We start from the raw sequence: 27,260 nt of genomic DNA, 5'->3' as shown, positions 1-27,260 counted from the left end.
CTTCTCCTAAGGCGCCTCAGCCAAACAACCCCGCAGCTCTGCTGCAGCCACTAGGTGCAGCTTGGCTGTTTTATTCTCCAGCTGTGGGGACCTGGCGCTAGAGCTGGGCATCACAGAAGGGGACGGCAGCCTTGCCGGGCAGTATTTCAGTGCAGCTTTCGACACCGCTTCGCGACGCCCATTTCGAGCACCGCTCAATTTAAACGGTAAAAGGAAAACAACGTGGCGTGCGCGCCCTGCAGGGACGCGTGGCTGCGTAACGGAGGGGGCTGGCTCAGCGAGGGGGGCTGAAGGGAATCCCGAACCGAGCCGAGCCTCGTGCCTGCGAGGGCCGGGGGTGCCCGCGCGCAGGCCCCGCCACCCGCCGGCTTCCAGCACGTTCCGGCAGACGGCGTTGGGGAAGGTGGTCCCTGCCACGCCGTGCGGCGGGGCCGCCGCTGAGGAGACGCGGGCGGTGCCCCCCAGCCGCCGGAGCGCTCCCGGGAGGCCGTGCGGCCCCGCCTCGCAGCAGGGCCGGTCGAACCCCGCCGGCGCTCCGTTACGACGCTCGCTTCCACGGGCTCGGCGCGTCGCGCCTGAAACCGGGGAACGCGCCGGCCCCGGGTCTGGGCAAACAACGGCGGCGTTTAATCTTGTCCTCCTGCTGGACCTAACCGCACCTTCCCCTCCTCCACAGAAGCCGCCCGCGCCCCTCCCGGCACCGGAGTAGCCCGGGCCGTCCCCCGGCGGGCGCCAGCCGGCCGCGACGGCCGCTCCCCCCGCCCAGCCCTCCTGCCGGGCACCGCTCCGACCCGGGGCGGCACCGGGCTGGGCCCCAGAGCCGCCGCTTCCCGCGGCAGCCCCGTCCCCGCCCGGGCACCGCCGAGCTCCTCGCCGGCCCGGGGGGAGGCAGCCCGCCAGCCCCCGAGGTCCGCTCAGCCGCGGTGCCGGCACAACCGCAGTCAGAGAACTACAACTCCCAGAAGGCACCGCGCCGCCGAGCCGCGCCCCGCCCCGCCCCCGCCGCCTGCGCGCCCTGTCGTGTGAAAGGTGACCCTGCCTCACTTCCTCCCCGCGGTGCAGGCCGGGAATGCGAGTCGCGATTGGCCGGCGCCCGCCCCGCTTTCCAGCGTGCTGGGGAGCAGGAAGCGGTAACGGCGGAGCGGGCGCGGCGGGGCGAGGGGCCTCTCGCGGTGAGTACCTAGCGGAACCGCCTCCCCACCCCGCGGGGCGCCGCGCCGCCGAGGCGCGACCCGGCCGGGAATTGAAAAGGGATCGATTTAATGCGCGCTTTGATGACGTAACGCGGACTAACGAAGCGGCGGCGCTGCCAAGCGCACGGCGCGGCCCGGCGCAGGCCCGGTCGCCTCTCCGGGGGCGCCCCCGCCGGACGCTCGCGCCCGCCGGCGGCCGCCCGCACCGCTCTCGGCGCGCCCGTGCCCGGCGGGCAGTCGGCGCTGGCTAGGCCTTCCGCCTTCTCCCGCTCCTGGGACTCGGCGGGCGCTCATTGGCTCCTCCGCCCGGGGGGGGGCGGGCTCTGCCGCCGCCTTACGATTGGCGGGGGCATCGCGCTGACTGCCATCGGCCCTCGCCAATGGGGCTGCGGCCGGGGGGGGTGGGGGGGGGAGCGGGGAGGCCGCGGCCGGCTGCGGGGGAGCGCCGGGCGGGAGCGGGGCCGGGCGGCGGCGGCGCCGCCTAGCGGCCGCGGCGCAAAGCCTCTCCCGCCCCTCGGCGCTGCGGCCCGCGGCGCGGGGCTGGGCCGCCGGCCCGGCGGGAGCGGGGCCTGGCCTGGCCTCGCCTCGCCTCGCCTCGCCGGTGGCGGGGGGGAGCGAGGGGCTGGTTGCCGCTTTGGGGGCGAGAATTCCCAGGAAGGCGCGGAAGCGGCGCTCGGCTGTGTGTGCCCGCCCGCCGAACACCCCTCGGGTTCCCCCGCTCCGCAGGTGGCTGCGGCGGGATGGCGGTGGTTTGGCCAGCGCTCAGCCTGCTCCCCCGGGCCACCTGGGCTGCCGTGACACCGCTCGGCCCCGCCCGCGGTCGTGCGCGATCCGTGTGGGAAAAGGAAAGAGGCGCCCGGTGCGTAAAACACAAGGAATTCCTGTTGCAGTCCAGGAGAACAGAGAGTGACAATAAGATGGCTTCGCTGAGGTAGATCTAGATAAAACTGACCCACAAGTGGTGTGCGTGTCGCGTGAGATGCAGCCAGTGTTACCAAGTCAGCAGCTGACTGCCTCTTCCAAGAAAATCGAGGGAAAACAGCTGACGTAGTCCGGGTTCCATCGCTCGTCTATGAGCCTACTCATAAGTGGCAACTTGGATCACTTCCACCTGCCTTCCTTGGCTTCTTGGGTTTCTCGGCTGTACCTTTCACTTCTTCCTCCAAAATAGTCATGCTCTTACCAAATACATGCGGTTCTGCTGGGCTTTTTTCTGCAGTATCACTGAGGTTTTTTAAATGAGAATACTCAGTGATTGCTGCGACTGCATTTAGATACGCAATGAATTCACGCTTTTTACTAATTCTGTGTTAATTCCTGATGATAAACTAGCTGTCATAAGTTGTATGTCTTCTCATTCGTATTTTTACAGTTTTCTCAGAATTTAAGATTTCTTAGACTTGGTAGGGCAGAACTTACTCTATTATTTTGAGGGTTTTTTTGGTAAGGTAGCCCTACAAATATTCAACTTGGAAGTAAATTGCATTTGGGTAGGTGGAAGTCATGAGAGTTGGAGGTCAACATTTTTTTTTCACTTTTAAGGAATTATGCTTTTAACTGCAAGTCATCTGTCCTTTTATGATGTGTCAAAAATGGGCAAGAAGAATTAAACAGTGAAGTAAATGGCTGACAATTTCCCACAGGAGACTTTATGTGGAATACCAGATGACAAAAGGCAGGCAGGAGCTGCTGGTCATCTGTCTTAGATCCATGTCGTGGTTTAACCCCAGCCAGCAACCAACCACCACACAGCCGCTTGCTGACTGCCCTCACCCCAGTGGGATGGGTGAGAGAATCAGAAGGGTAAAAATGAGAAAACTTGTGGGTTGAGATAAAGACAGTTTAATAGGTAAAGCAAAAGCCGTGCACAAAAGCAGAGCAAAACAAGGAATTCATTCACCACTTCCCATCAGGAGGCAGGTGTTCAGCCATCTCCAGGAAAGCAGGGCCCCATCACACGTAACTGTTACTTGGGAAGACAAATGCTATTGCTCGGAACATCCCCCCTTCCTTCTTCTTCCCCCAGCTTTATATACTGAGCATGACATCATATGGTATGGGATATCTCTTTGGTCACTTGGGGTCCCATGTGTGTCCCCTCCTAACTTCTTGTGCACCTGCTTGCTGGCTGAAGACAGGAAACTTAAAAATCCTTAACTTAGGATAATCGCTGCTTGGCAACAACTGAAAGCATCAGTGTGTTATCAACGTTGTTCTCATACTAAATCCAAAACACAACGCTATACCAGCTACTAAGAAGAAAACTGACTCTATCCCAGCTGAGAGCGGGACAACCCATTGTTACAGATGAGGTGAAGTGAAAGCAGCAGCAGCATCTGCTCCCTTCCACTTCACCTTGCCCTCACAGGCTGGTCTCCTCTGTCCCCGTTAAGACCCTGATAGGTATTTCAGTGTCTGCCTGGCGAAGCAGTGATAGCAGGTAGAGCTAGACTTCCATAAGCAGTTGCTTCTGCTCTTCTTTTTTGCTGCTCACAGCAAAATGACTTCTCTGTGGGCATGGGCCAGTTTTTCTGAGATGCCAGAAAGACTGTGTTTTGTGGTGAAAATAGGAATTCCATGATTTCCTTTACTTGATGTCTGTTAGTCATAAGAAAGTAACTTCACCTTTATCATAACTGGGTAATTCTCCTATCTACTTCTGTCATACCCCATATAACCTTATGTGTGTTTGTTGTAAGTGAGGTGGAATTTACACAGCCGCACAGGGGAGTTAGCAAGTGTGGTGGCATCAGCTCAGATGTGGTTAGTACGTATAAGAACAGTTTTGCTCTTGGGACTTTCTAATTCCAATCGCATGCAAAAAGAACCTGTACCAGAAGTCAGGGAGCACCTGCTCTCTGGTTTCCTCTAGCACTCTGAAGAAAACTGCTTATTTGCCACACCAGCAATTCTCATCTCTCTATTCAGTGTTTGGTTTGATACTAGCTGCTCTCCTGACTTTCTTCCTTTTGTCCATACTAAGTATAACAGTATAGTGAAGGGTATGTCTCAAATTCCTTTAAGACTCATTCAAGCCTAGCCAGAAACCCCATGTTCTTCAAAGTGAGATAGACTGTGAAAAGAAACAATGTTTCTGTGCTGATGTGACTTTGAAATGCCTTTGCTTTTTCTGCGGCATTCTCAGTGTGAGCCATGTGAATGTGGGAGTTGAAGATGAGTGCTGCTGCACAGATCTGAAGTCATTTTGCCTGGAGTTAATTTGTGAAACGCTTCCATTGAAGCGCTTGGACTCTCTCCCGAGGTTCTTTTGCATAAGCAGCAGGCTGACATTTGCCTCTTGTCCACAGACACAGAGTTCTGCTAAACCTCTTCAGGTTTGAGAACCCCCGCAACTCCCACCCCCAGCTATGTTTGTTGTATAAGTAAGGGAGGAAGGGCCATCAGATTACAAGCCTCTGTGTCTCTTTCAAAAGGTTGGCAAAGAATATTTCACCTTGCAGGCAGAGAAGTGTAAGCAGCCTGGTTGAATAAGATGCTCTTGGGTGTGACAGCACATTAAATCCCTGGCAGCTCCTATGTACTCGGAAGCTGAAAAGTGCAGCTTTATTACATTCTTATTTAAAGGAATTAAACATCTTGTGTTTGCTACGTGCAAAATGTGGCTTAAGTATGAAAATTTTAAGAACTGTTCATCCACCAAGTGGATTGGTGGAATTGTGATAAGTAACTGTATAAAGATTCTGACATCATGCTGCTGAGGTGTTGTTGAATGGGGACGTTACATCCCTGCAGTATTTGCTTTGAGGGAGGTGGGTCCCTGCTGAATCTGTAGAATAAAGAAATACACTTACCTACTCTGTTTTTTCACGTGTATACGTAAGGCAATATTCCACATCATTAACCCTACCATTTCCTACCTGTCGGCTAAAATCAGGTAAAACTGTTACCAAGACAGTTTAGTGTTTCTATTGGTTTTGTAGTCCCTGAAAAGTGCTAGTTAGTTCATGTTTGTATACTAACCTGACTATGCGTAGTATTTACTGAGTGGCACAGTATTCTTACTCTCCTACCACATCTTTTGCAGACTAGTCCTCTCACCATGGAAGCTGAAGAAACGGTGGAATGTATCCAAGAATTCCCTGAACACTATAAAGTTATTTTGGATAGACTGAATGAACAACGTGAGCAGGACCAGTTTACGGATATCACTCTGATTGTCGATGGTACGTACAGGCCTGAGAGCCAGTTGGTATACAGAGAATTCTGACAGCTGTGCGGGGAAGCTCTTGGGTTTGTCACAGGTCAACTGTCAAACTGGGCTACTAACAAATTCTTGTTTCTGTACCAGCGTGCGAGTTGCTTGCAGAGTTTCATTTAAAATCTTGGGGAGAACAGAGTCTCCAGCAGTGATTAATAATATTGCTTCTGCTCTTCCAAACAAGGGGCTAAATATTTTCAGATAGAAGCCCGCTTTGAAACTGCTGTGCTGTATTTAACGTGTTGTCTAAGGATTTCCAAAACATTGTTAAAATATTTTTCCCTAACTTGAGCTGACTGTTTGCATTCAGAGAACTTGTACAAATACTGTGTTTTAAAACAACCAGCAAAACCACCTTGAAATAAGATTTACTTCTTTCTTCTCTGGTATCTGCCTGCTATTTTAATATGTAGTTAAAATAGGGTAGAAGCACTCACTTTTCTTTTTATATGTGTTCTAAAGACATAAGTATTAGTTTAAAAGGATGATGGAGATGTAGGTGCTTACTATGTCCTTAGAAAAGGTGGAATCTGATAGGTCACCTAAGATTGCTTCTTATCCCAAACACACCTTAGAACAGATGAGGACTTCAAGGAAGATAGTAGGACAGGCTTAGCTAAAGGAGTGACACCTGATCTTTAAAAGGATAGCAAGAACTCACTTGAAGGAAAACGGTCCTGCAGAGCCCCAGTTAGAAAAAAGTAAGCAATGAAGAAAAAATTACTCTTCAGGAATTGCCATAGTTTAACTGACAGCACTTGCAGAAAACTTATCCTGAATGTTTATTCCCCCTCTGGTATTCCCAAATCCATGTGCTGAGCTCAAAGCTGGTTTTGTATGCAGCTGTGTAGTTCTAATTCATGTTGCTTATCTCTGTCCTATGGACCCTTATGAATGTTCATGCCTGCACCATGGAGAAGGCAAGACAGTGATGGGGAATACGCAGTCTGGAAAACAGGAAGAACAGAGTAGAACCACTTCTGTTCTGCAGCGGTGTTTATGCTGGCAGAAGTGGTGATAAAACACGTAAGTCTGTAAGAGCAACAAAAAACAAGGAGAACATGGATAAAACCTGAGAGCTGAGCCCAAGACATACAGAAAAAAGTTTGTATAGGAATTTCCCATAACTTAAATATCTGAGAAGAGAAACACTGGAGTGAGTGAGTCCTCCAGCTGATTGAGTTGCAGAGCTTCAGCAAGGTCAGTGATGTCAGCAAGGGTCTGCCTAAGATGGGACAGGCTAGCTGCAGTAGTATCCCATGTTACAAGGGGTAGACGTACTAAGTGACTATCTGCTGCTGGAATAGATGTGTAGACTGGGCGGTCTCTTTTCTGCTTCTGCACTTATTCTGCACTATGAGTGAGGAAGGTTATCCTAATCCAAAATTTTTGTCTTTTTGTAGGTCACCATTTCAAAGCTCATAAGGCTGTTCTTGCTGCCTGTAGCCAGTTCTTCTACAAATTCTTCCAAGATTTCACTCAGGAGCCCTTGGTGGAGATTGAAGGTAATCTGAGTTGTGCAAATAAAAACCTTCAGAGTTGTGTGCCCAAGCTGGAAATTAATGTAGTGTCCTTGGTACAGGCTTACATACATGCTTGGTCATATCAATTAGCTTTCTAGATCTCAGCTCTCGAGTTGTTCTGAGGCAGCTACTACCAGTGGAAAAAAAACTTCCCCTAAAGAAAAATTAAAAAGAACAGTCTTGAATTAAATCTTGTGGAAGGGAAAGTGTAAGGTTCTGTGGGTGTTTTTTTCCTTTTTTTTTTTCTCCTTTTTTTTTTTTACTTCCCCCCAATACATGGCTAGTGGAGGTCAGGCAGACCTGGTATGGTTTTAGGACTAGCAGTGTGACATACAGTCTTTTCCTTGACAACAGCCATTCTGGTCAGATAAGAAAGGCTGCCAGTGATGGCCAATGGCAGATACCTTGTCTGGGATGCAAGAACAAGATAGACATGGAGCAATACTTAGAATCATAGGATCATTTAGGTTGGAAAAGACCTTTAAGATCATCGAGTCCAACCGTAACCCAACACCACCATGTCCACTAAACCATTTCCTGAAGTGCCTCGTCTACATGTGTTTTGGACACCTCCAGGGATGGCGACACCACCACTTCCCTGGGCAGCCTGGTCCAATGCCTGACCCTTTCAGTAAAGAAATTTTTTCTAATATCCAACCTAAACCTCCCCTGCCGCAGCTTGAGGCCATTTCCTCTCGTCCTATCTCCAGCCACCTGACAGAAGAGACCAGCACCCACCTCACTACAACCTCCTTTCAGGCAGTTGTAGAGAGTGATAAGGTCTCCCCTCAGCCTCCTTTTCTCTAGGCTAAACAACCCCAGTTCCCTCAGCTGTTCCCCATAAGACTTGTGCTCCAGGCCCCTCACCAGCTTGGTTGCCCTTCTCTGGACACGCTCCAGCACCTCCATGTCTTTCCTGGAGTGAGGGGCCCAAAACTGAACACAGTACTCGAGGTGCGGCCTCACCAGTGCCGAGTACAGGGGAACGATCACCTCCCTGGTCCTGCTGGTGTATTGGGTCTGGCTGAGATGGAGTTAATACTCCCCATAGCAGCCCTCATAGCGCTGTGCTCTGCATTAGTAGCTAGAAAGGTGTTGATAACACACCAGTGTTTTGGCTACTGCTGAGCAGCGGTGGCACAGCATCAAGGCTGTCTCTCTCAATGGCAGGCTGGGGCAGGGCAAGATCTTGGTAGGGGACATAACCAGGACAGCTGACCTAAACTAACCAAACAGATATTCCATACCACATGACATCAGCTCAGATAAAAAAGCTAAGTAAAGGGAGACGGAAGGGGAGCATTTTTGTCTTCTGGAGCAACCACTATGTGTACTGAAGCCCTGCTTCCCAGGAAGTGGCTAGACATCGCCTGCTGATGGGAAGTAGAGAATAACATCATTTGTTTTTCTTTGCTTTCACTTTATTAAACTGTCCTTATCTTGACCCATGAGCCTTTGTTATATTTTCTCCCCCCTGTCCAGCTGAGGAGGGGGAGTGATAGAGCGGCTTTGGTGGGCACCTGGCATCCAGCCAGGGTAAACCCACCACATCTGGCCACACTATTTCTGATGCAGGCCAGGATGCCGTTGGCCTTCTTGGCCACCTGGGCACACTGCTGGCTCATATTCAGCCGGCTGTCGACCAGCACCCCCAGGTCTTTCTCTGCCGGGCAGCTTTCCAGCCACTCTTCCCCAAGCCTGTAGTGCTGCATGGGGTTGCTGTGACCCAAGTGCAGAACCCGGCACTTGGCCTTGTTGAACCTCATACAATTGGCCTCAGCCCATCGATCCAGCCTGTCCAGATCCCTCTGTAGAGCCTTCCTACCCTCGAGCAGATCAACCCTCCCTCCCAACTTGGTGTCATCTGCAAACTTACTGAGGGTGCACTTGATCCCCTCGTCCAGATCACTGATAAAGATATAAAAGAGAACTGGCCCCAGTGCTGAGCCCTGGGGAACACCACTTGTGACCAGCTGCCAACTGGATTTAACTCCACTCACCACAACTCTCTGGGGTCATCCCTCCAGCCAGTTTTTTACCCAGGGAAGAGTACACTTGTCTAAGCCATGAGCCACCAGCTTCTCAAGGAGTATGCCATGAGAGACAGTGTCAAAGGCCTTGCTGAAGTCAAGGTAGACAACATCCACAGCCTTTCGCTCATCCACTAGGTGGGTCACCTGGTCACAGAAGGAGATGAGGTTACTCAAGCAGGACCTGCCTTTCATGAACCCATGCTGACTGGGCCTGGTCACCTGGTTGTCCTGTACATGCTGTGTGAGTGTACTCAAGATGAACTGTTCCATAATCTTGCCCAGTACTGAGGTCAGGCTGACAGGCCTGTAGTTCCCTGGATCGTCCCTTTGACCCTTCTTGTAAATGGGCGTCACATCGGCTACTTGCCTGGTAGGCAGAGAGCAAATTCCTGGAACAGTATTTCAGCCTCAGTAACTTGCTGCTCAGAGGTCTCTTGAGAGAGGTTGTATTTTTGTGTTTAAATCTATACTTTTTATTATTCAAACAGCTTTTTGTCCATCTTATCCTTCCTTTTATCTTTGTTGCTGCATAACTCTGTGGTTACTCCAGATTCACATATTTCTGTAGTATACTTTTTATTCCAACATGAGCCTTTTAAGAGTGTCATCTTCATGAAACTGGCAGCTACAGTACTGTGACCAAAATGGTGATCATGCAAGTATGCAAGATTCATCAGGTGCATGAGACTGAGTAATTGCTAAAAGAAACTTGTTTTTGTTGCCTGTATACAGGTGTAAGTAACATGGCATTTCGTCACCTAATTGAGTTCACCTATACAGCAAAACTAATGGTCCAAGGTGAGGAAGAAGCAAATGATGTTTGGAAAGCAGCTGAGTATCTACAGATGTTAGAAGCGATCAAAGCACTTGAAATCAGGTAAGCACATAAGCCTCTTTTTCTTCCCAACACTGAAATGTACAGTCAGAATAATCCTTTTACGAGAGCTGGCTGCCAGTATTTTGCAGTGCTGTTCCTTATCTTGAAATGTCCTAAACTTGTGTGGGACCATATATGCTTCTACTGTAAGATAGGGTCAGAATTATATGGGCTGAAAAATGAATGTCACATTCTTTGGGCTGGAACTTTATGACAAGTGACACAGCTGGTAAATGTTGCAGACATTGTACGTTTGTGACTGTGGTAACTAATACCAGGTCTCTGTGCTATTTGACTGCCCACACCTGATTGACAGCTGGGTGTACAGTGACAATGTTCCTCAAGTAATTAGACCACATTAATAAGCTTGTGCTGGTGGTTTGATTTCATGCAGCTTTCTGCTGTTTATGAGAGAATAAACAGTGATCTTAAAACTTCTTGCTGCAAAATTAACCTCTTAAACTTCTTGAATGAATGCAACTGTTATAATCAGTTTTATACGGGATCAATACTTAATCAAATGTTGCTGTGGCACCTTTTATCCTGTACCAGGAACTGTACTCCATTGCCAAACTCCAATGTGAGAAAAGCAGGTGCTAGTCCCATCATGCTGTTTTTCTTCCTCTTCCTTCCCTTTCATAAAGTGCTGTCATGTTCTCATTCCTTCTGCAGGCTACACTGTTCTGCCAGCATGAAACACAGGGAGGGGCAATAAATGCTCCCAGCATTATGGTTATTCTTGCTTTCTCTTCTAGACCTGTTGAAAGGTCTTTGCATTCAGGCTGAGGAAAGACTGTTGCTTCCTTTTTATCTCCCCATAGACACATTAGCCAAGGAGAGTGGTGTTAGCCCAGGTTCCTCTAGTAGCCCGCTAACATTTCGCTTAAAAAAACTCTCCATGACATGATACACTGCAAACTTGGTTTTCAACATCAGCATTCATTTGCCAATTAACTTATTCTGTACTTATTCTGTGGATTGGCAGTAGAGCTGAAGGTAATTTTTTTTTAATAGGAAAGATATGGGATGTGAGTTTCTAGTCCTACAACCTCCACAAACACCCTTTTTTGACCTTGTTAAGATTAAGTATGATACCAGCAAAATAATTTTTTTTTCTTTATTCAGGAGAAAAAGCAGACCTTAGCTGTCTGCTTGAGGAATTTGAAAGAAACTGAAAAAGTATGTTCTAATCAGTATCACTCTGAGTCAGTGTACACCGGTAGTGCTGTTGAACCAGGATTCAGATCCATCCATCAAGCTAAACTGTCCAGCCTGCAGTTATTTCCCACTATTGTATAATGTTATGCAGTTTGTTAGTTATGCATCACTAGTAAACACTGTAATTCTTATGTAACAAAGAAACAAATGTTTTTCTTAATGAGCACACATGCAAGCCAGTCTATTCAGAGTTATTTCCATTGTTTGTAGATTTTGAAAAGTTTTTGAGGAGGTTAGTTTGGTTTGGGATTTTTTTTTGGTTAGAAAGACAAATTTGAGTACCACTGTCAGTCTCTGATTTCTCCTCCACAGTAAGAGAGCGAGGAATTGCAATACAGTGCCTCAGTCAGAGCCTTGACTGAAAGGGTTAAGCTTCAGAAACTTCAGCTGAAGTAGAGATGATTTTAAAACTAACTATTTGTATAATGCCTCGAAGAGTTGCACATTGCATAATCTAGACTAGAAAGAAAACAACCACCTGTTACTCCTTGAAGTGCAGTTGTGTTGTATCTGTGTATCCCTATTCAAAGTTTAACACCATGTGGTCAAGGACAGTAGTCTCCTCTTTGCTGAGTGGATTATTCTTTTGGTACGTGATCCTGGAGGTCCTTGCAGTAATGTGCAAAAGTAACTGTCACCTTCTAGACATAAGAAATCCAGGGTAGATGAAACTGTAAGTTTAACTGCTCTGTCTTCCTGTGTCTGAATAGAGTAAGGTGCAGTTTAATAAGCTCTATTCTGCATTAGATCATTAGCCACATATCTCTGATGTATGATTTACAGATACTGGGAAAAGCCTTCTCTCTCCTATTACTAAAAAATGTGAAAGTGATAGGGAGATTACATGAAAGGAGCCATCAGGCTGCAAAGGAGGTAAAAGGACAGCTTACTCATGTCAGTCTGATTTGAGGAGAAGATAGCCACTCATTTTCAAAACTAATAATCAGTAGTAAAACCTCCAGCACGTAAGTGCTGAGGATGATCTTGAGGGTGTGACTTGAAAGCATTGGTCCACTTGGCTCTGTCAGTGTTTGAGATGGGATGCTATCCCTGACATCTTGGAGGAAGGGGGTTGTGTGTGTATGATGCAAGGCAAACAGGAACAGAGCTGGGGGTTGTGTTGAAGCCCAGAAAATTAAACTAGAATACTCTTTCCACATCCCAGTGGCTTTTGTTTTTAGCTCAGCTGTTAGCTGTGTGCTTTCCTGAAGTACAAGATGTTATAATAATAATTTTATGAAGTCACAGCTGTAGTGTTCTCTTAACAAGCTGTAAGTGCTGCAGGCAATTGCATACACTCCAGAGCTTAAGAGGTGAATAGCGTAGGAAGGACTTGATTCTTATTTCTGAGTAGGCAGGCCAAAGAACTCTTTCCTTCGGGGAAGTTTTCTTTCCAAGTAGAGAATTTCACAAGTTTCTTAGATAAACCTATGTCATTAGATTAACTGGCCTTTCTTCTTGATAGGTGCTTTGTATCATTCAAGCAGAGCTATTTAAAACACTTTAGTAGCCTTATGTCAAAGGCTCTGTAGCTTTAACCATGCTATTTTACAGCTCTAAGGAGTATAGGTTAAGGACAAATTAGCTTCTGACATGCACACAGATTATGTCATCATTCATCATTCAGCTTCTTTGAGAAACAGCTGGAGAGTGTTGGATACAGAAGCTCAGTATTAGGGGAAAATTGTTATGTCAGTGCTTGTGGATCTTAACCATGTTTATGCAAATGCTTTACAGGAATAAAGAAAATTCATCACTGTTAGAATCAAATCAAGCACAAGGTAAAAATAAACCAAAAAAGAGGAAGATAGCTGAAACCTCTAATGTTATCACAGAAACACTGCCATCTGCAGAATCAGATCCTGTTGAAATTGAGGTTGAGATTGCTGAAGGGACGATTGAAGTGGAAGATGACAGCATCGAAACACTGGAAGAAGTAGCTTCTGCAGAGCAATCCATAAAGTACATACAGACAACGGGTACATCAGATGAATCTGCTTTGGCTCTTTTGGCAGATATCACCAGCAAATATCGTCAGGGAGAGAGAAAATGCCAGATCCAAGAAGAAGGTGATAGTGCAACTGATCCCTCGTGCAAACAGGTAGAAGGTATTGAAATTGTGGAACTTCAGCTGTCACACGTGAACAATCTATTCCACTGTGAGAAATGTAACCGTTCATTTAAATTGTTTTACCATTTTAAGGAACACATGAAAACACACTCTACTGAGAGTTACAAGTGTGACATATGCAATAAAAGGTACCTACGAGAGAGTGCTTTGAAACAGCACCTCACCTGTTACCACCTTCATCAAGGTGGTGCCAGCAAGAAGCAAAGACCTGGCAAAAAAATACATATATGCCAGTACTGTGATAAGCAGTTTGACCACTTTGGACATTTTAAAGAGCACCTCCGGAAGCACACAGGTAAGAGTACTGCTATAGTCCTGTCCTTGTGGCTTTGGCTCTAGCATTTTGCGGTTTTGCATGTTTTGGGGAAATAGAGAATATGCTGAAGAGAACACATGAGTCCTGAGTGCTAGAAATACTTGGTTTCTAGTTACAACTAAAATGCTGGTTTGTCTTTTTGTTTGTTCATTTGGTTTGTTTTCCATTGATGTAAACTTTTGAGGGATTGAGGTGGTTAAAAGTAGGCACCTAAAACCAGAAAGCACTAATGAAGCTTCTCTTTCAAGTCTATTAAATCTTAAACATTTTTTCAAAATAATTTCTTAAGGCGTTTCCTTCTTAAGGAAGGAAAGATGTTTCCTTCTTCAAAAGTACCAAACTGAGGAGCTACTTTTATTTTCACAATTCTACTAGTAAATGTTTCTGTTGAAATATGATCTGAACTGTGAGCTTCTCAGTGGAATAGAGTTTAGAGTGTTTACTTATCTAACAGAACTTCTGAGCAAATGCCTGTTAATGCATTAGGCATGAAATACCCCCTAACAATTCTCTCTTGTACCATCTTGTTTGGAGAGTTTCACCCTTGCTCTTGACATCTCATCTACGATTTGATTTTTCTTTGTCAATGAACACAGCAAAACATTTCTAGTGACTATAGTACACTTTTTTTACTGTGAAATCTGTCTCTGAAATCTGGATAGCATCTTCTGAGTACAAAATGACTTGTGCTCCTTCTTTCTGCCTTATAATATGGGAGGTTAAGATGCTGCTTCTTCATCTCACTGAAAAGTCTACTATCTGAACAGATACTGAGCATTATACAGATAACTGAATGTAAAATATATGTGGTCCTGATCTTCCAGATGTTTTTGTTTAATAAGTCAGTCATGAGTCATCAGTAAGAATTTAATGGAGGGTAGCAGACCGATTTCTTTTGCAGCTTCTTATTGTTAAAGCCTTTTAATTAAAATTTCTTTGTATCTGTTTATGGGACTGCTGAGTATTGATACATGACACTTGTGTCCAGTCTATTCCCAATAGCCCCTTAAAAGTTCTGTTTATAAACAGTCTCTGGCAAATCCTTATCCCCTGCAAAGCAGGGAGTGTTTCTCCATTATGAGCAATCCAAATACAAGCTGCTTAACAAAAGTCTTTTCAGAGAAAAGTTTGTGGCAGATTAACAGAGTAGCCCAAATATCACAATATGTTGGTTGCTGTTGCAATGAAGGATTTGAGGGACAAAGCAACTTAATATATCACAGGAGGTGCAGAGTACTTTCTAAATATATATTGATACAAGTATAATGTGTGGAATCTAACTACTTCTGGTTTAGCATTTTCAAAAGCCTTAAGCTTAAAATCAAGACAGATACTACCATTTAACTGTGCTCTTCTAAGGTCAGTGGAAAAAAACCCATTCAGCCAAAGGCTTTCTAAGTTCTGAATTCTGTATAGCACTGGTTGAATGCTAAAATGAAATTAAAAGGCCTGGGAGAAAATGTCCTACAAAGTATTTGTTCCTGTTGCTGCTTAATCACAACACCAGCAATAACATGAAAATAACAACTGGGGCAGAAATAGACACCTTAGCAGTGCTGGTAATTCTTTTTGATGTAGGAATTCGACATTACCAACGGCTATTATCTTGGTCTCAGTAATAGAAAGGAAGGGGATCCATGGAGTTTCTTACTCATGCATTCAGTGCCTTAAGCAGTTTCTGGTCTCTAAAAAAACACCTCAAAAATCTCTTGCATGTCATGTAACTCTGAAAGTATTACAAAGTCATCACCAGAACTTACAAAGAGGGAGGGGGGTTGGTCTGATCTAATTATTAGCTTTTTCCCCTTTATGAAAATGGATGAGATTTCACTTACCAATCATAAGTAATGCACAGGACAGAAATACTGCAAGGCTGCACTTATAGTGTGTATCTGTTGTGTAAGACAAATTAGAGCTATTGAACTCAAGAAGAGCAATTTCCTCATACAGAAATCAGGCTTAGAATGAAGTTACTGCTCTCATTATGCTGCTTTAATCCTGATATTTTGCAAAGCTTATATTCCCTAGCAGAAAGAGCCACTGAGCAGCTTTGATTCCCTCTGATTTTACTGGAAATCTTGACTGCTGAATATTTCTCGCAGTTAGGCCTTCTTGATTTTTTTTTTTTCTTTTTTTTCCTTTTATGGAGAGCGTGTGTGTGCTCACATGAGTGAAGGTAGAAGTGAAGGAATTGTGATGTGCTCCAAGCAGCTAAATTAATCTGCCCTTGTCTGAAAACCCTGTAGCTGAAGTAATTTGTATACAAACGTCTTCAGAAAAATTAATCAAGCTCTTTGCCATTCTGGTAAATCTAAAATATGTTTTACAGGAATTGTACTTGGAACTGCAAATAACATCTTCCATAGGAGTGAATAAATGGACTCTATTTACGTACCTTGAATAAATGATCCCAATAAGTTCATTTGATAAACACCTGCCTTTGGTGTGTTTGTGGAAAAAAAATAATAACTAGGTTTACTATTTCTCTCTAAACCCGTTCTAAATAATGAAATGGTAGCTTTATGGTTATGGTTGAATTACCTGGTATTTCTTATATATTAGGCAAATAAAAGTCACTGTGTTAGTAGTTATGAATTTCTTTGGGTTAAAAAATATTTATTTTGGGCAGTCTCCTTCCTGTGACTGTTGGATTAGAAAGGACCAGCACAATATTGGACTATCTCTGGTCAGAATTTCTGTCCTGTGAGTTACTTAAAATTGGCAAGTGAAATCTCATCCATTCTCATAAAGGGAGAAAAAGATAATCATTAGATCAGGCCAAAACCCTCCCTCTTCATAAAATCTCACTTAGATGAGACTAAACTCATAGTTGGATGATGTGCCTGGGAGGAGAAGGAAGTTGTCACCTTTAGGAGAGGAGGTTAGCCCCCAGCTCGCCAGCGTATTTCTCAGAGAAGGAGAGAAGACAGCTGGCATGCTCTCTGTGTTTTCCATTACTGCTGTGACTGGTGCAGCTCAGGTCACTGCATTGATTTGCACTGTACAAGAAGTCACACCATATCTTTTGGCCTTTGGATATTGCCACCATTATCTTTGAATTGTCACTTTCAGACATTTTTGGCAGAATATGTTGGAGGTTACTGAAGAATTTGAGTAAGAATAGAATAAATCTCTCCCTGACTGGTGCCTTGCTCCAAGTAACTATTTAAATGTGACCAGATCACAGGGCAGGTGGAGGTCTGTGGTGTGAGTTTTGCTCTCTAGTATCCATTGGTTGCTAGGGCAAAGTCCATGGTTTTGACCAGCAAGACTGGTGGTAGTTCAGCATCCTCTGTATTACCTGTACAATACCCTCCAATAACATAGCATTTTGTAACTATTAAGGGGAATGTTCCCACCATTTAACATTTTTCTGTAGCCTTTAGGCGTATAAGTGAGAATTATAGGATACTTGTGGATTTCTTTTGAAATGTAATTAGGAACTTCTGAATATCTTTATTTTTGAAAATATGGGTTTATTGGCTTTCCATCTCAATAGGCAATAACTATTGCATTCCTGAAATTGCAGACTTCTAAACTAGCTAGGATAGATTCTTATATTTTTCACTGAAATGTCTCAGCATCTTTTGGAGTTCATTAAGCCGTTTGTTTCAGCAGTGATGTTGGTGTCAGTACCTCCACTGATTAACTATCAGACTTTCAGAAGAAACACACTGTTCCTAATTTTTTGTACTTTAATTTCCTTGAATTTCATTGTGTTTGTGCATGATTAAATTAGTAAACAGAGACACCGGTTGTTCTTTTTTACTATTTGATGGCAATAATAACAACATACTTCTTTGGATGAAAAAGAGAAAACAACCTGTTTTCAGCCTCCCCTGCTGTTGTCCTTAGCTGGCTTCTGTGTTTGGTACCAGGTTTGAAATGAAGTGGCCAAACTGAAAGGAATTTTTATCTTGCTTGTGCCCATTTATGTCCCTCTGTGCTTTCTCTTCACTCTGTTTTGCGGGGGAAGGGCTGGTGTTTGGTTTTTTGTTTGTTTGTTTCTTTTAATCCTGATGCATTGTTATTTTGTGGTCATTCCGTGCCAACTTCTTTTTCTGGAGCTCAGTTTCAGGTCCCAAGCATAAGCTGTTACTGTTCTTGAAAACAAAACTTTGTATTATTTAAATACTTCCTTCTTTAATGTGTCACTTTGTATATTTACTAATGTTGATTCTTTAACTGTAAATGTTATCAGCCGAAAAGAGAGAAATAGGTGCTATTTCTTTAAGATATTTTGTCAGGATAGTAATCTAATTTCCATAAAAACCTAAATGTTCCTTGAAAGGCATTGGTAATTGTTACATTGGTTTTTTTCCTAAATGAGAGTAATGACTCTACATTAGGTTTTTTGCCCTTTTATTTAACATAAATAAAGTTTACATGGAATGTCTTTCTCTTCTTTGCCATGTCTTTTCAGCGTATTTATCAACCTACACAAAAGGGAGAGAGGGAAAGAAGAGAGAGATGACAGAAAAATGTCTGCTTTTATACACTTACAAATCCCTGTATCTGTCTTAACAGGTGAAAAACCATTTGAATGTCCAAACTGCCATGAACGTTTTGCTAGGAATAGCACGCTCAAATGTCACCTGACAGCCTGTCAGTCTGGAGCTGGAGCTAAAAAGGGAAGAAAGAAGCTGTACGAATGTCAGGTGGGTAATGGAAGTAGCAGAGTCTGAGGCTCCTTCTATGCTGAGGGAGTGTGGGAGTACTGAGCAGGAAAGGCAACAAGAGTAGGCGTATGTCTCCAAGAGCTACTTTTAGTAAAATAAATACAGGGATCGCATTCAACCACAACATGCAGATAAATTCTTACATCTAAGTAGTTCCATTTAAAATACGGAATAACTGATATGGAGCCTTATAATACTAGAGAGATTCTTATGGGTAGGTAAGTGTTCATCTGCATTTTACTGATCTTTCTGCTTCCTTTTCAAGGTTCTTAATGCACTGACCTAGGCTTTTGCATATTGACTTTGTCTGGAAAGTCATTCCAACTTAAGACGACAATCTGTAATGACTTTTAAGCAAATATAAATGCTGTAGATGGATGGCTAGGGTACTTGGTCACTATAGGTAACTGACATTTGAAAAGCTGTTCAGATAAGTCTTACTTAGCTTTTAAAAGCCAATTCTGAAAAGCTAGAAACTGCATGAGCTGAGGTTGGTTGTAGCATTTTTATTTGCCATTTTTCTGCCCCACTGCTGTGACAATTTTAAATAACACACTTCTTTCTCTTGCTCTTTCTTGCCCTCGCCCGCTCACTTGCTTTTGCTCTAGCTTCCGCTCTTTCACTCTTTCTTGTACACTTTCTCTTCCTCTCTCTCCCTCTTCCTCTCACTTTTGCTCTTTTTCTTTCTTTCTCACGTGTGCGCTTTCACACACTTTTGTGTGCTCTCCCCCTTTCTGTCTCTCCCCTCCCCCTTTCCCTCTCCCCCCCTTTCCTTCTCCCCCCCCCTTTCTCCCTCTCCCCCTCCCCCTTCCCCTTCCCCACACAGCCTTTCCATGCTCTTGGCATGCTCTTTCACACTCTGTCCTGCTCTCTCTTTCACACCCTTGCTCAATCGCTTTCACTTTCTCCCTCTTCCTCACTCTTATCTCTTGCATGCTTGCACTCTCTCTCCCTCCTCCCCTTAAGGGTCTCACCTTATTCAGTTTACAGAATGGCTGTGGTTTGAGGTTAAACTGGGTTGTGTAGTGAAGAAAACTGCTGGATATTGGCTTTATTTGTTCCAAAAGAGAGAGTGATATTCTGTCATGGTTTCAGCCCAGCCAGTAACAAAGCACCCCGCAGCCACTCCCTAACTTCCCCTGCCCCAGCCACGGTGTGATGAGGAGAAAATACAAAGGCAGGCTCCTGGGTCAAGATAACAACAGGGAGGGATCACTCCCCACTTATGGTCACGGGCAAAAGACAGGCTCAACTTGGGGAAGAAACAAAACCAATTTAATTCACTACAAATCAAATCAAAACAAGGATAATGAGAAGTAAACCCAAACCTTAGAACACCTTCCCCCTACCCCTCCCTCCTTCCCGCTTCAACTCCACTGCCGGTTCTCTCCACCTCCTCCCCCCAGCAGCACAGGGGGATGGGGAACGGGGGTTGGGGTCAGTTCGTCACAGGTTGTCTCTGCCGATCCTTCCTCCTCAGGGGCAGGACTCCTTACACTCTTCCCCTGCTCCAGCATGGGGTCCCTCCCACAAGAGACAGTCCTTTACGAACTTCTCCAGTGTGAGTCCTCTCCGCAGGCTGCAGTTCCTCACAAAACTTCCCCAACATGGGTCCTTTCCGTGGGCTTCAGTTCTTCCCAAACTTCCCTGGCGTGGGTCCTTTCCGCAGGCTGATCCTCACTCACAGACTGCTCCAGCGTGAGCTTTCCCATGGAGTCACGGCCATCTTCAGGGGCCTCCGCTCCCCAGCTCACGTCCGTGGGGTGGGGGGGGACAGCCTGCAATCTCTGCAGAGGCATCCCCTCCTCCCCCACTGCTCCTCCCCCTCCTTCCTCACTGACCTCGGTATCTGCATTGGTGTTCCTCTCACATTCCAGTCCCACTACTCACTGCAGGTTCCCCTTCTTAAATACATTCTCCCAGAGGCACTACCATCGTCACTGATGGGCTCAGCCTTGGCCAGAGGCAGGTCCGACTTGGAGCCAGGGAAACTTCTAGCAGCTTCTCACAGGAGCCACCCCGACAGGCCTGTAGTTCCCTGGATCCTGCCTCCGACCCTTCTTGTAAATGGGCATCACGTTGGCAAGCCTCCGGTTGTCTGGGACCTCCCCTGTTGACCAGGAATGCTGATAAATGATGGAGAGTGGCTTGGCAAGGACCTCTGCCAGTTCCCTCAGTACTCTTGGATGGATCCCATCCGGTCCCATAGACTTGTGAGTGTCCAGACGGCGTAGTAGGTCACTAACTATTTCCTCCTGGATTAAGGGGGTTATGTTCTGCTCTCCACCCTCGCCTTCCAGCTCAGGGGGCAGAGTACCCTGAGGGTAACTGGTCTCACTATTAAAGACTGAGGCAAAGAAGGCGTTAAGTACCTCAGCCTTTTCCTCATCTTTGGTGACAATGTTCCTCTCTGCATCCAATAAAGGATAGATATTCTCTTTGGCTGACTTTTTATTGTTAACATACTTGTAAAAACATTTTTTGTTGTCTCTTACGACAGTGGCTAGATTGAGTTCTAGCTGAGCTTTTGCCTTTCTAATTTCCTCTCTGCATGATGTAGCAAGATCCCTGTACTCTTCCTGAGTTGCCTGCCCTTTCTTCCAAAGATGGTAACCTCTCCTTTTTTTCCTGAGTCCCAGCAAATCTCCCTGTTCAGCCAGGCCAGCCGTCTTCCTCAGTGGTTCATCTTGCAGCGCATGGGAATAGCCTGGTCCTGGGCCTTTAAGACTTCCTTCTTAAAGAATGTCCAGCCTTCCTGGACCCCTTTGCCCTTCAGGACTGTCTCCCAAGGGACTCTCTCAGCCACTGTCCTGAACAGGCCAAAGTTTGCCCTCCGGAAGTCCATAGTAGTGGTTTTGCTGACCCCCTGTCCTTACCTCACCAAGGATCAAGAATTCTATCATTTAATGGTCGCTAAGCCTGAGACAGCCTCTGACCACCACATCTCCCACCAGTCCTTCCCTGTTCATAAACAGTAGGTCTAGCGAGGCTCCTCCCCTGGTAGGCTCACCTACCAGCTGTGTCAGGAAGTTATCTTCCACACACTCCAGGAACCTCCTAGATTGTTTACTCTCTGCTGTGTTGTATTTCCAGCAGATGTCTGGAAAGTTGAAGCCCCCCACAAAAACAAGGGCACACGATTCTGATGCTACTGCCAGCTGCTTGTAGAATGTTTCATCTGTCTCTTCAACCTGGTTGGGTGGTCTATAACAGACTCCCAGCACAATATCTGCCTTGTTGGCCTTCCCTTTCATCCTTACCCATAAGCAGTTGACCTTATCATCACAATCGTGGAGCTCTGTACAATCAAAACACTCCCTAACATAGAGAGCCACCCCACCACCTCTTCTACCTTGCCTATCGCTTCTGAAGAGCTTATACCCATCCATCACAGCACTTCAGTCATGGGAGTCACCCCACCACGTTTCAGTGGTGGCAACTAAGTCATATCTATTCTGCTGCACGATGGCTTCCAGCTCCTCCGGTTTATTCCCCATGCTGCATGCATTTGCATAGATGCACTTGAGCTGGGCTATTGATTCCACCCCCAACGTTGGCATGCTGCCCCCAGGCTCATCTCTGGTGAGCCTGGTTTTATCCCCTTCCCCCTTCGAACCTAGTTTAAAGCCCTCTCTATGACCCCTGCCAACTCATGAGTGAGAATCCTTTTCTGCCTTTGAGATAGCTGGACTCCATCTGTTGCCAGCAAGCCCGGTGCTGTGTAAACCTCCCCATGATCAAAAAACCCAAAATTCCACTGATGGCACCAGCCTCTGAGCCACATATTAACCAGGTGTGTTTTCCTGTTCCTTTCAGTATATTTCCCTGCCACTGAAGGGATTGAGGAAAACACTACCTGTGCTCCCGATCCTTCCACTAATCATGCCAGTTCCCTAAAGTCCCTTTTGATTGCTTTTGGACTTCTCGCCGTGATCTCATCACTGCCAACCTGCACAACCAATAGCGGGTAATAATCAGAGGTCTGAACCAGACCAGGTTGTTCCTGGTAATGTCTTCTACCTGGCCCCCAGGGAGGCAGCAGACTTCCCTGTGGGATGGGTCAGGTCTGCATATTGGGCTCTCTGTCCCCCTCAGAAGGGAACTGCCTATGACAATTACCTTCCTTGTTCTCTTAACAGAGGCTGTCAGAATGCATGCAGCTGACTGATTCAACCTAGGCACCTCCCTAGATAGGGCTTCATCTACACCCTGATCTTCATTGACCTGGTCCTCAAGTTCCAGAGCCCCATACCTGTTGTGCAGGGGCAACTGGGAATGTGAGGGAGACCGGGAGGGGATTCACCTGCCTCCCCGAGCAGGGACCTGTATCCATTCCCCTGCATCTCTTAGGTCCCCTCCTGCCTGGTGGCAAGAGGGCAGGGGAACATCCACTTCTTGTGGAGCCTCCATCTGCTGCCTCTGCCTCAGGGACGGCAGGGTGTGGGCCCACCAATCTATCTCCCTCTCACACTCCCTGATACTCCTCAACCTTTCCACTTCCTCCTTCAGCTCTGCCACCAGGCTGAGCAGATCATCCACCTGGTCACACCTCACACAGGAGTCATCCCTGCTGCCCTCCAGTACCAGTGACAGGCTCAGGCACTCCCTGCAGCCGGAGACCTGGACAGCTGCATGTTTGATTGGGAGATCTGTCTGGGTTGCCACATTTTTCTTAGCAATGGCTTTCACCCAAGTGGCCACTGTAGCTGGGTCTCCTTCTGAGGGGACGATGCCCACTGCTTGAGTAGCCTTCTCGAGCTGGGAAGGGGCTGCGGCCTCCCTGCCTGAATTGCCACACAAACTTCTGTGCCATGCCTGTTTGCCCACCCTGACTAAGTAATTTCAAGTGCTTATCTATGAGGTTAGTATTTTAAGAAGTGTATGTGCAACTTCTTTCTAAAGCGTGAGCCCAGGGGAAAAAAAGCATGGCACTAGAATCACAAACCTGTTTTAACAGACTTCAACAGCAAAGTGGAGATACTTAGCTCCACTACACAGACCTGTTCTTGAGTTAATCCCTGTCAGATACCCCATCATCCTTCTGTGGATGCTAAGAGTTATGAGGAGATGGAACATCCCGTTTCAAAACTATTTGCCAGCAGTGAAGGGGTGTTGAAACGTGTGTTCTTTGCTGCTTTCTGCAGCCAAGAACACTTGCATGGATGAAGACTGCTGAGCCTGGTTTTTTACTCCAAGCCTGACTCTACCTCACTCTTCTCTCTCTTCTGCCCTGGTGTCGCGTCCCAAAGTTGGAGCGACTCAGGTTTGTGGATTTCCTTTGTCAGAATTAAGGTGAAACGACACCAGGGGCGTTCAAACAACAATCAACATTTATTCAGCCTAGCTAACCTTGCCCAAGTACAAGTGAACTTTTCAGTATGAACCTTGCAACATGTCATTAAGCTGCTGTTTGAAAAGAGAAGGGAGGTGTAGAAAAAGAAATGGAAAAAGGAACATGGAACTGTATCAGGAGAGCCCTCCCCTTGAGTCATGAGGTTCAGAGCAGACCCCCTTGCTTTCTGGACTCCTTCTCAAAGAGGAGCCCAGGGGCGGCTGGATCCACTCCTAGTCTCAGACTTGGTCAACAGTTTATGTTTAAAAGGATGAGGTGTAGGGACTGTGGAAAAGAGGGAGACAGAGAAAGAGAGAAAGAAAGAAAGAGAGAAGAAAAGGGTTTCACCAGTCCTGGGTCCAGCATTGGTCCAGCCAGCGTAGAGATCCAGTTCTGGAGGGCGCGCACTGAGAACTCGTTCTCCCTTCTTTTATAGTGTGTTAGTTGATGGTCTCAACATGCGCAGTTCCTGTTCCTGGGGTTCTCTGGAATCAGTCGGTGAGCTTTGGGGGGGGTTCATTGCGGAGTTGCCTCTCTTTTCCTGCTGGCATGACCGCTTAAGATAGAAGCACACTCCCATCCTCCGTGGGGCCTCCTCCTCCAGGCGCATATGCTGTGCTCCTTCTCCTGGTCACTTAAGATAAGGAATTGCGGCTTTGGAGAAGCACAGTCCCACCCTCCGTGGGGCCCTCTCCTCCGGCCACATTTGTCCTGTTCACAAAATTCCAGCAGTTTTACAGAGGCTGTTTTCTCCACCAAAGTTCTTTAACGAATGTTTGAGACATTGACTGTAATTTGTCAGACCGTCACACCTGGCACCTCATTTATTTCTGCAGTCTCTTGTGTGTTGTTTTCAGGCTACTTACCTCAGTAGGAAGAGAAGGAAGTGTGCTCATGTGCTTTGTGAAAATGTTGTGTCTGCAGCTGAGGCAGTACTTTTAGCTGGAAGAGAATTAAAGGGATGAAGTTTTAAGAGAGTTTTATCTGCTGACATCATTCAAGTGGTTTTTTGAAATGGCAAAATGGGAGAGTTCAGTCTAGCCAGTTAAACCTCACAATGCCATGAGCCAAATGAAAGCTGATAAGGAAAAGTTGGCTAGTAGTACTACATCCAGAACTTCAGTAAAGGGACAGTTTGTATTACACTTTCATTGTACAATATTATTACATAAATAGCTCTCCAACCAAAATTCTAGCACCAGATATTTATTGGGGCATGCTACTGTATGTGAATTTCACATAAGGTTAAAATAAGAAAACTTTCAAATGCTGTACTGATTCATAAATTTTGTAGGTATCCTATGTATGCACGACTCAAAGTAGCCCACTGTTTCTTAAAAACAAATAAATAAATACCAGGTCTTCCATTCATCTGAAGCTGACTTCTCAGCGTTTACCTCTAACATATATGGTTTTTTAATCCAAGTAGCAAGAAGCTACACTATGTGAAGCCATGATCTGAAATAGGCACTGTACTTAGTCATATTTCTGTTGGCAGTATTTAACAAACTGTATCTTTTGTTTCAGGTTTGTAACAGTGTGTTTAACAGCTGGGATCAATTCAAAGATCACTTGGTAATACACACCGGTGACAAACCCAACCACTGTACCTTATGTGATTTGTGGTTTATGCAAGGCAGTGAGCTGAGAAGGCATCTCAAAGAAATGCACGATATTTCAGAACGAATAGTGACAGAAGAGGTTCTTCCAGTGGAAGCTGTGGAAGCTGAACCAGTAACATCAATGACTATAATAGAACAAGTGGAGCAAGTCCACGTCCTACCAGTAATTCAGGTACAAGTGGATCCTGCACAGGTAACTGTGGAACAGATGCACCAGGATCTCATACAGGACAATCAGGGGAAAGGCACACAGATAGATGAACTGCAAGAACAGGTGCAAATTAGTTACTTGGAAGTTGAACACATTCAAACTGAACAAGGTGCTGAAGTTCATGTGGAGCAGTTACATGTTGAGCATGTAAATCAAATACAGATGGAAGAAGTACAGGCAGAACTTATAGATGGAACAGACCTTGAACAAGTAGAATATGAAACTGTTGATCAAGGAGAAGCAGAAGAAAAGGAACCTAATCAAGTAGATGATGCAGATAAGGAAGATCATGAACAAGCTGAAGACTTAAAAACTCAACAGTTAGTGGGCACACAGAATGAAAAGATGGATGACTAGGACAAATAACCACACTGTGCAGGTTTAGGAATGAAATACCAAATTATTTTTCTTAACTTTTACATTGGTTTTTGAACCGTCAGTGGTCAGCTTTCCAATATGCTGTCTTTAGGAAGCTGGACAAGTGGACCAAAATTAGCTTTCTTCATGTACAACTAACTGGTGTTAGTTCTTCTGTCATATGTGAAAAATAACTTTTCATGCAATACCATGGAACAGAAACTACCGCAGACACGGACAGCTTTGTGAGGATTTTAATCATGAATAGCTTGTGTCATTGTTGCACCATCCCTGGATATGTATTTAAGAGTAACTTCACCTCTTTTCCTCTTGCAATAGAAGAAATCTCTTGTTATAGATTTGCAGGGTGTCTGTGACAGAAGAATCAGTAAAATCTGGTGGGTTCTATTGTAAGTGACAATTGGGTACCTGTGAATTTTTGGATCAGACTGTTTCCTGTATCCTAACAGCCGTCCCTAACTTTCAGGCTGGGGAAAAAACATTGTTGCTGGAGGTCTCTGAGCACAAAAGTCGTGTGCCTTTTCAACACTGACTGGTTAAATTTCCGCAAAGTTGCTAGAGTGTTCAAGAACCTACTTCAGTAAAAAGCAATGTAGGTAATGTTACAGTGCTTCATATTTTTGCTTAAAATTGTCAGCTACTGATTTTTTTTTTTTTTTTCATTAAATTCAGTAGAGGGGTGGGTGAGGGAGGAAACAGATTCCATGTGGAGGCAGCAGGACACTCTAAAAGGAACACTTTAAAATAGGAAAAGCGCAGTAGAATCTGTGGTAAACATGAGCTGGAAGAAAGCTACCAGCAGATTCTTCTTTTATAAATCGTCATTTTTGAAAATTAATATGTTTAAACATAAATATAGGAGACTTGTCTATATGGTATCAGATTCCTGGTTTTTTGAAATGAAATTCTGACACTTGACACAAAGATGTGCTAAACTTAAAAGTAAAAGCCATACGTATGCGTGGTAAACTGTGGATTGAAAAGTAGGAGTGTAAATAATTTAATCAATATTAGACAATAAAACAATACCAACCATGAAATGTTGCATCATTTGTTTCATCCAATAAATTAGGAACAACTGAGTGACTGGCGATTATAGTGCCAGCTCCCAGTGGTAAGACTCAATCTCATTTTTAGTAAGAATAATAGCTCTTCACTGTAAAGTTAGATTTATTTTTTTTTTTTTAGAAAATAATTGTCTAGCTTTATGTTCAAGCATGCTAAGGACTTCTAATTCTCAATTATTGCCTTGAGATTAGAGGTGCTGCACACTTCTGAAAAACTTTCTTTTCAAAGCCTTAACTGAAGGGAGGAATTTTTGCAAGGACGTTCCCTAACGCTATCGGTATTCCTGTAGTTCTTAGTTAAAATCAGGCTCTTCTATTCAGTCCTCTCCAAATGCAGAATTATTTCCTGGGATTTGTGCTTTTATTAGTCTCGTTCAAAATGATTCTTGTGTTTCATCGTAGCCTTTGAGAAATTGTTGCAAAACAAACATGGATCTCAATTAAAATTTTAAACAATTTGA

General features: G+C 45.3%; 1 protein-coding gene across 7 annotated transcripts; it reads left to right on the top strand.

Annotated features, from left to right (window-relative positions):
- The first annotated feature begins 1,025 nt into the window (after positions 1-1,025).
- On the top strand, positions 1,026-27,260 carry ZNF131 (zinc finger protein 131). Of its 7 annotated transcripts, XM_030005801.2 has the most exons (9): positions 1,827-2,124; positions 4,339-4,528; positions 5,239-5,377; positions 6,816-6,917; positions 9,701-9,845; positions 12,801-13,164; positions 13,267-13,489; positions 18,038-18,168; positions 25,049-27,260. In XM_030005801.2, the coding sequence occupies exons 1-9, from the start codon at positions 1,934-1,936 to the stop codon at positions 25,709-25,711; spliced, it is 2,148 nt and encodes a 715-aa protein (XP_029861661.1). In that variant the 5' UTR covers positions 1,827-1,933; the 3' UTR covers positions 25,712-27,260. The 7 variants fall into 7 exon arrangements, with proteins under 7 accessions (XP_029861662.1, XP_029861661.1, XP_029861660.1 ...); XM_030005800.2 differs by having other exon boundaries at positions 12,801-13,489; XM_030005802.2 differs by lacking the exons at positions 1,827-2,124; positions 4,339-4,528 and adding an exon at positions 1,026-1,172 and having other exon boundaries at positions 12,801-13,489.

The sequence above is a fragment of the Aquila chrysaetos genome, chromosome Z (genome assembly GCF_900496995.4).
Source record: "Aquila chrysaetos chrysaetos chromosome Z, bAquChr1.4, whole genome shotgun sequence".
Taxonomy (NCBI): domain Eukaryota; kingdom Metazoa; phylum Chordata; class Aves; order Accipitriformes; family Accipitridae; genus Aquila; species Aquila chrysaetos.
Note: the sequence above shows the minus strand (reverse complement) of the source record. Positions and strands in the feature narration are given on the sequence as shown.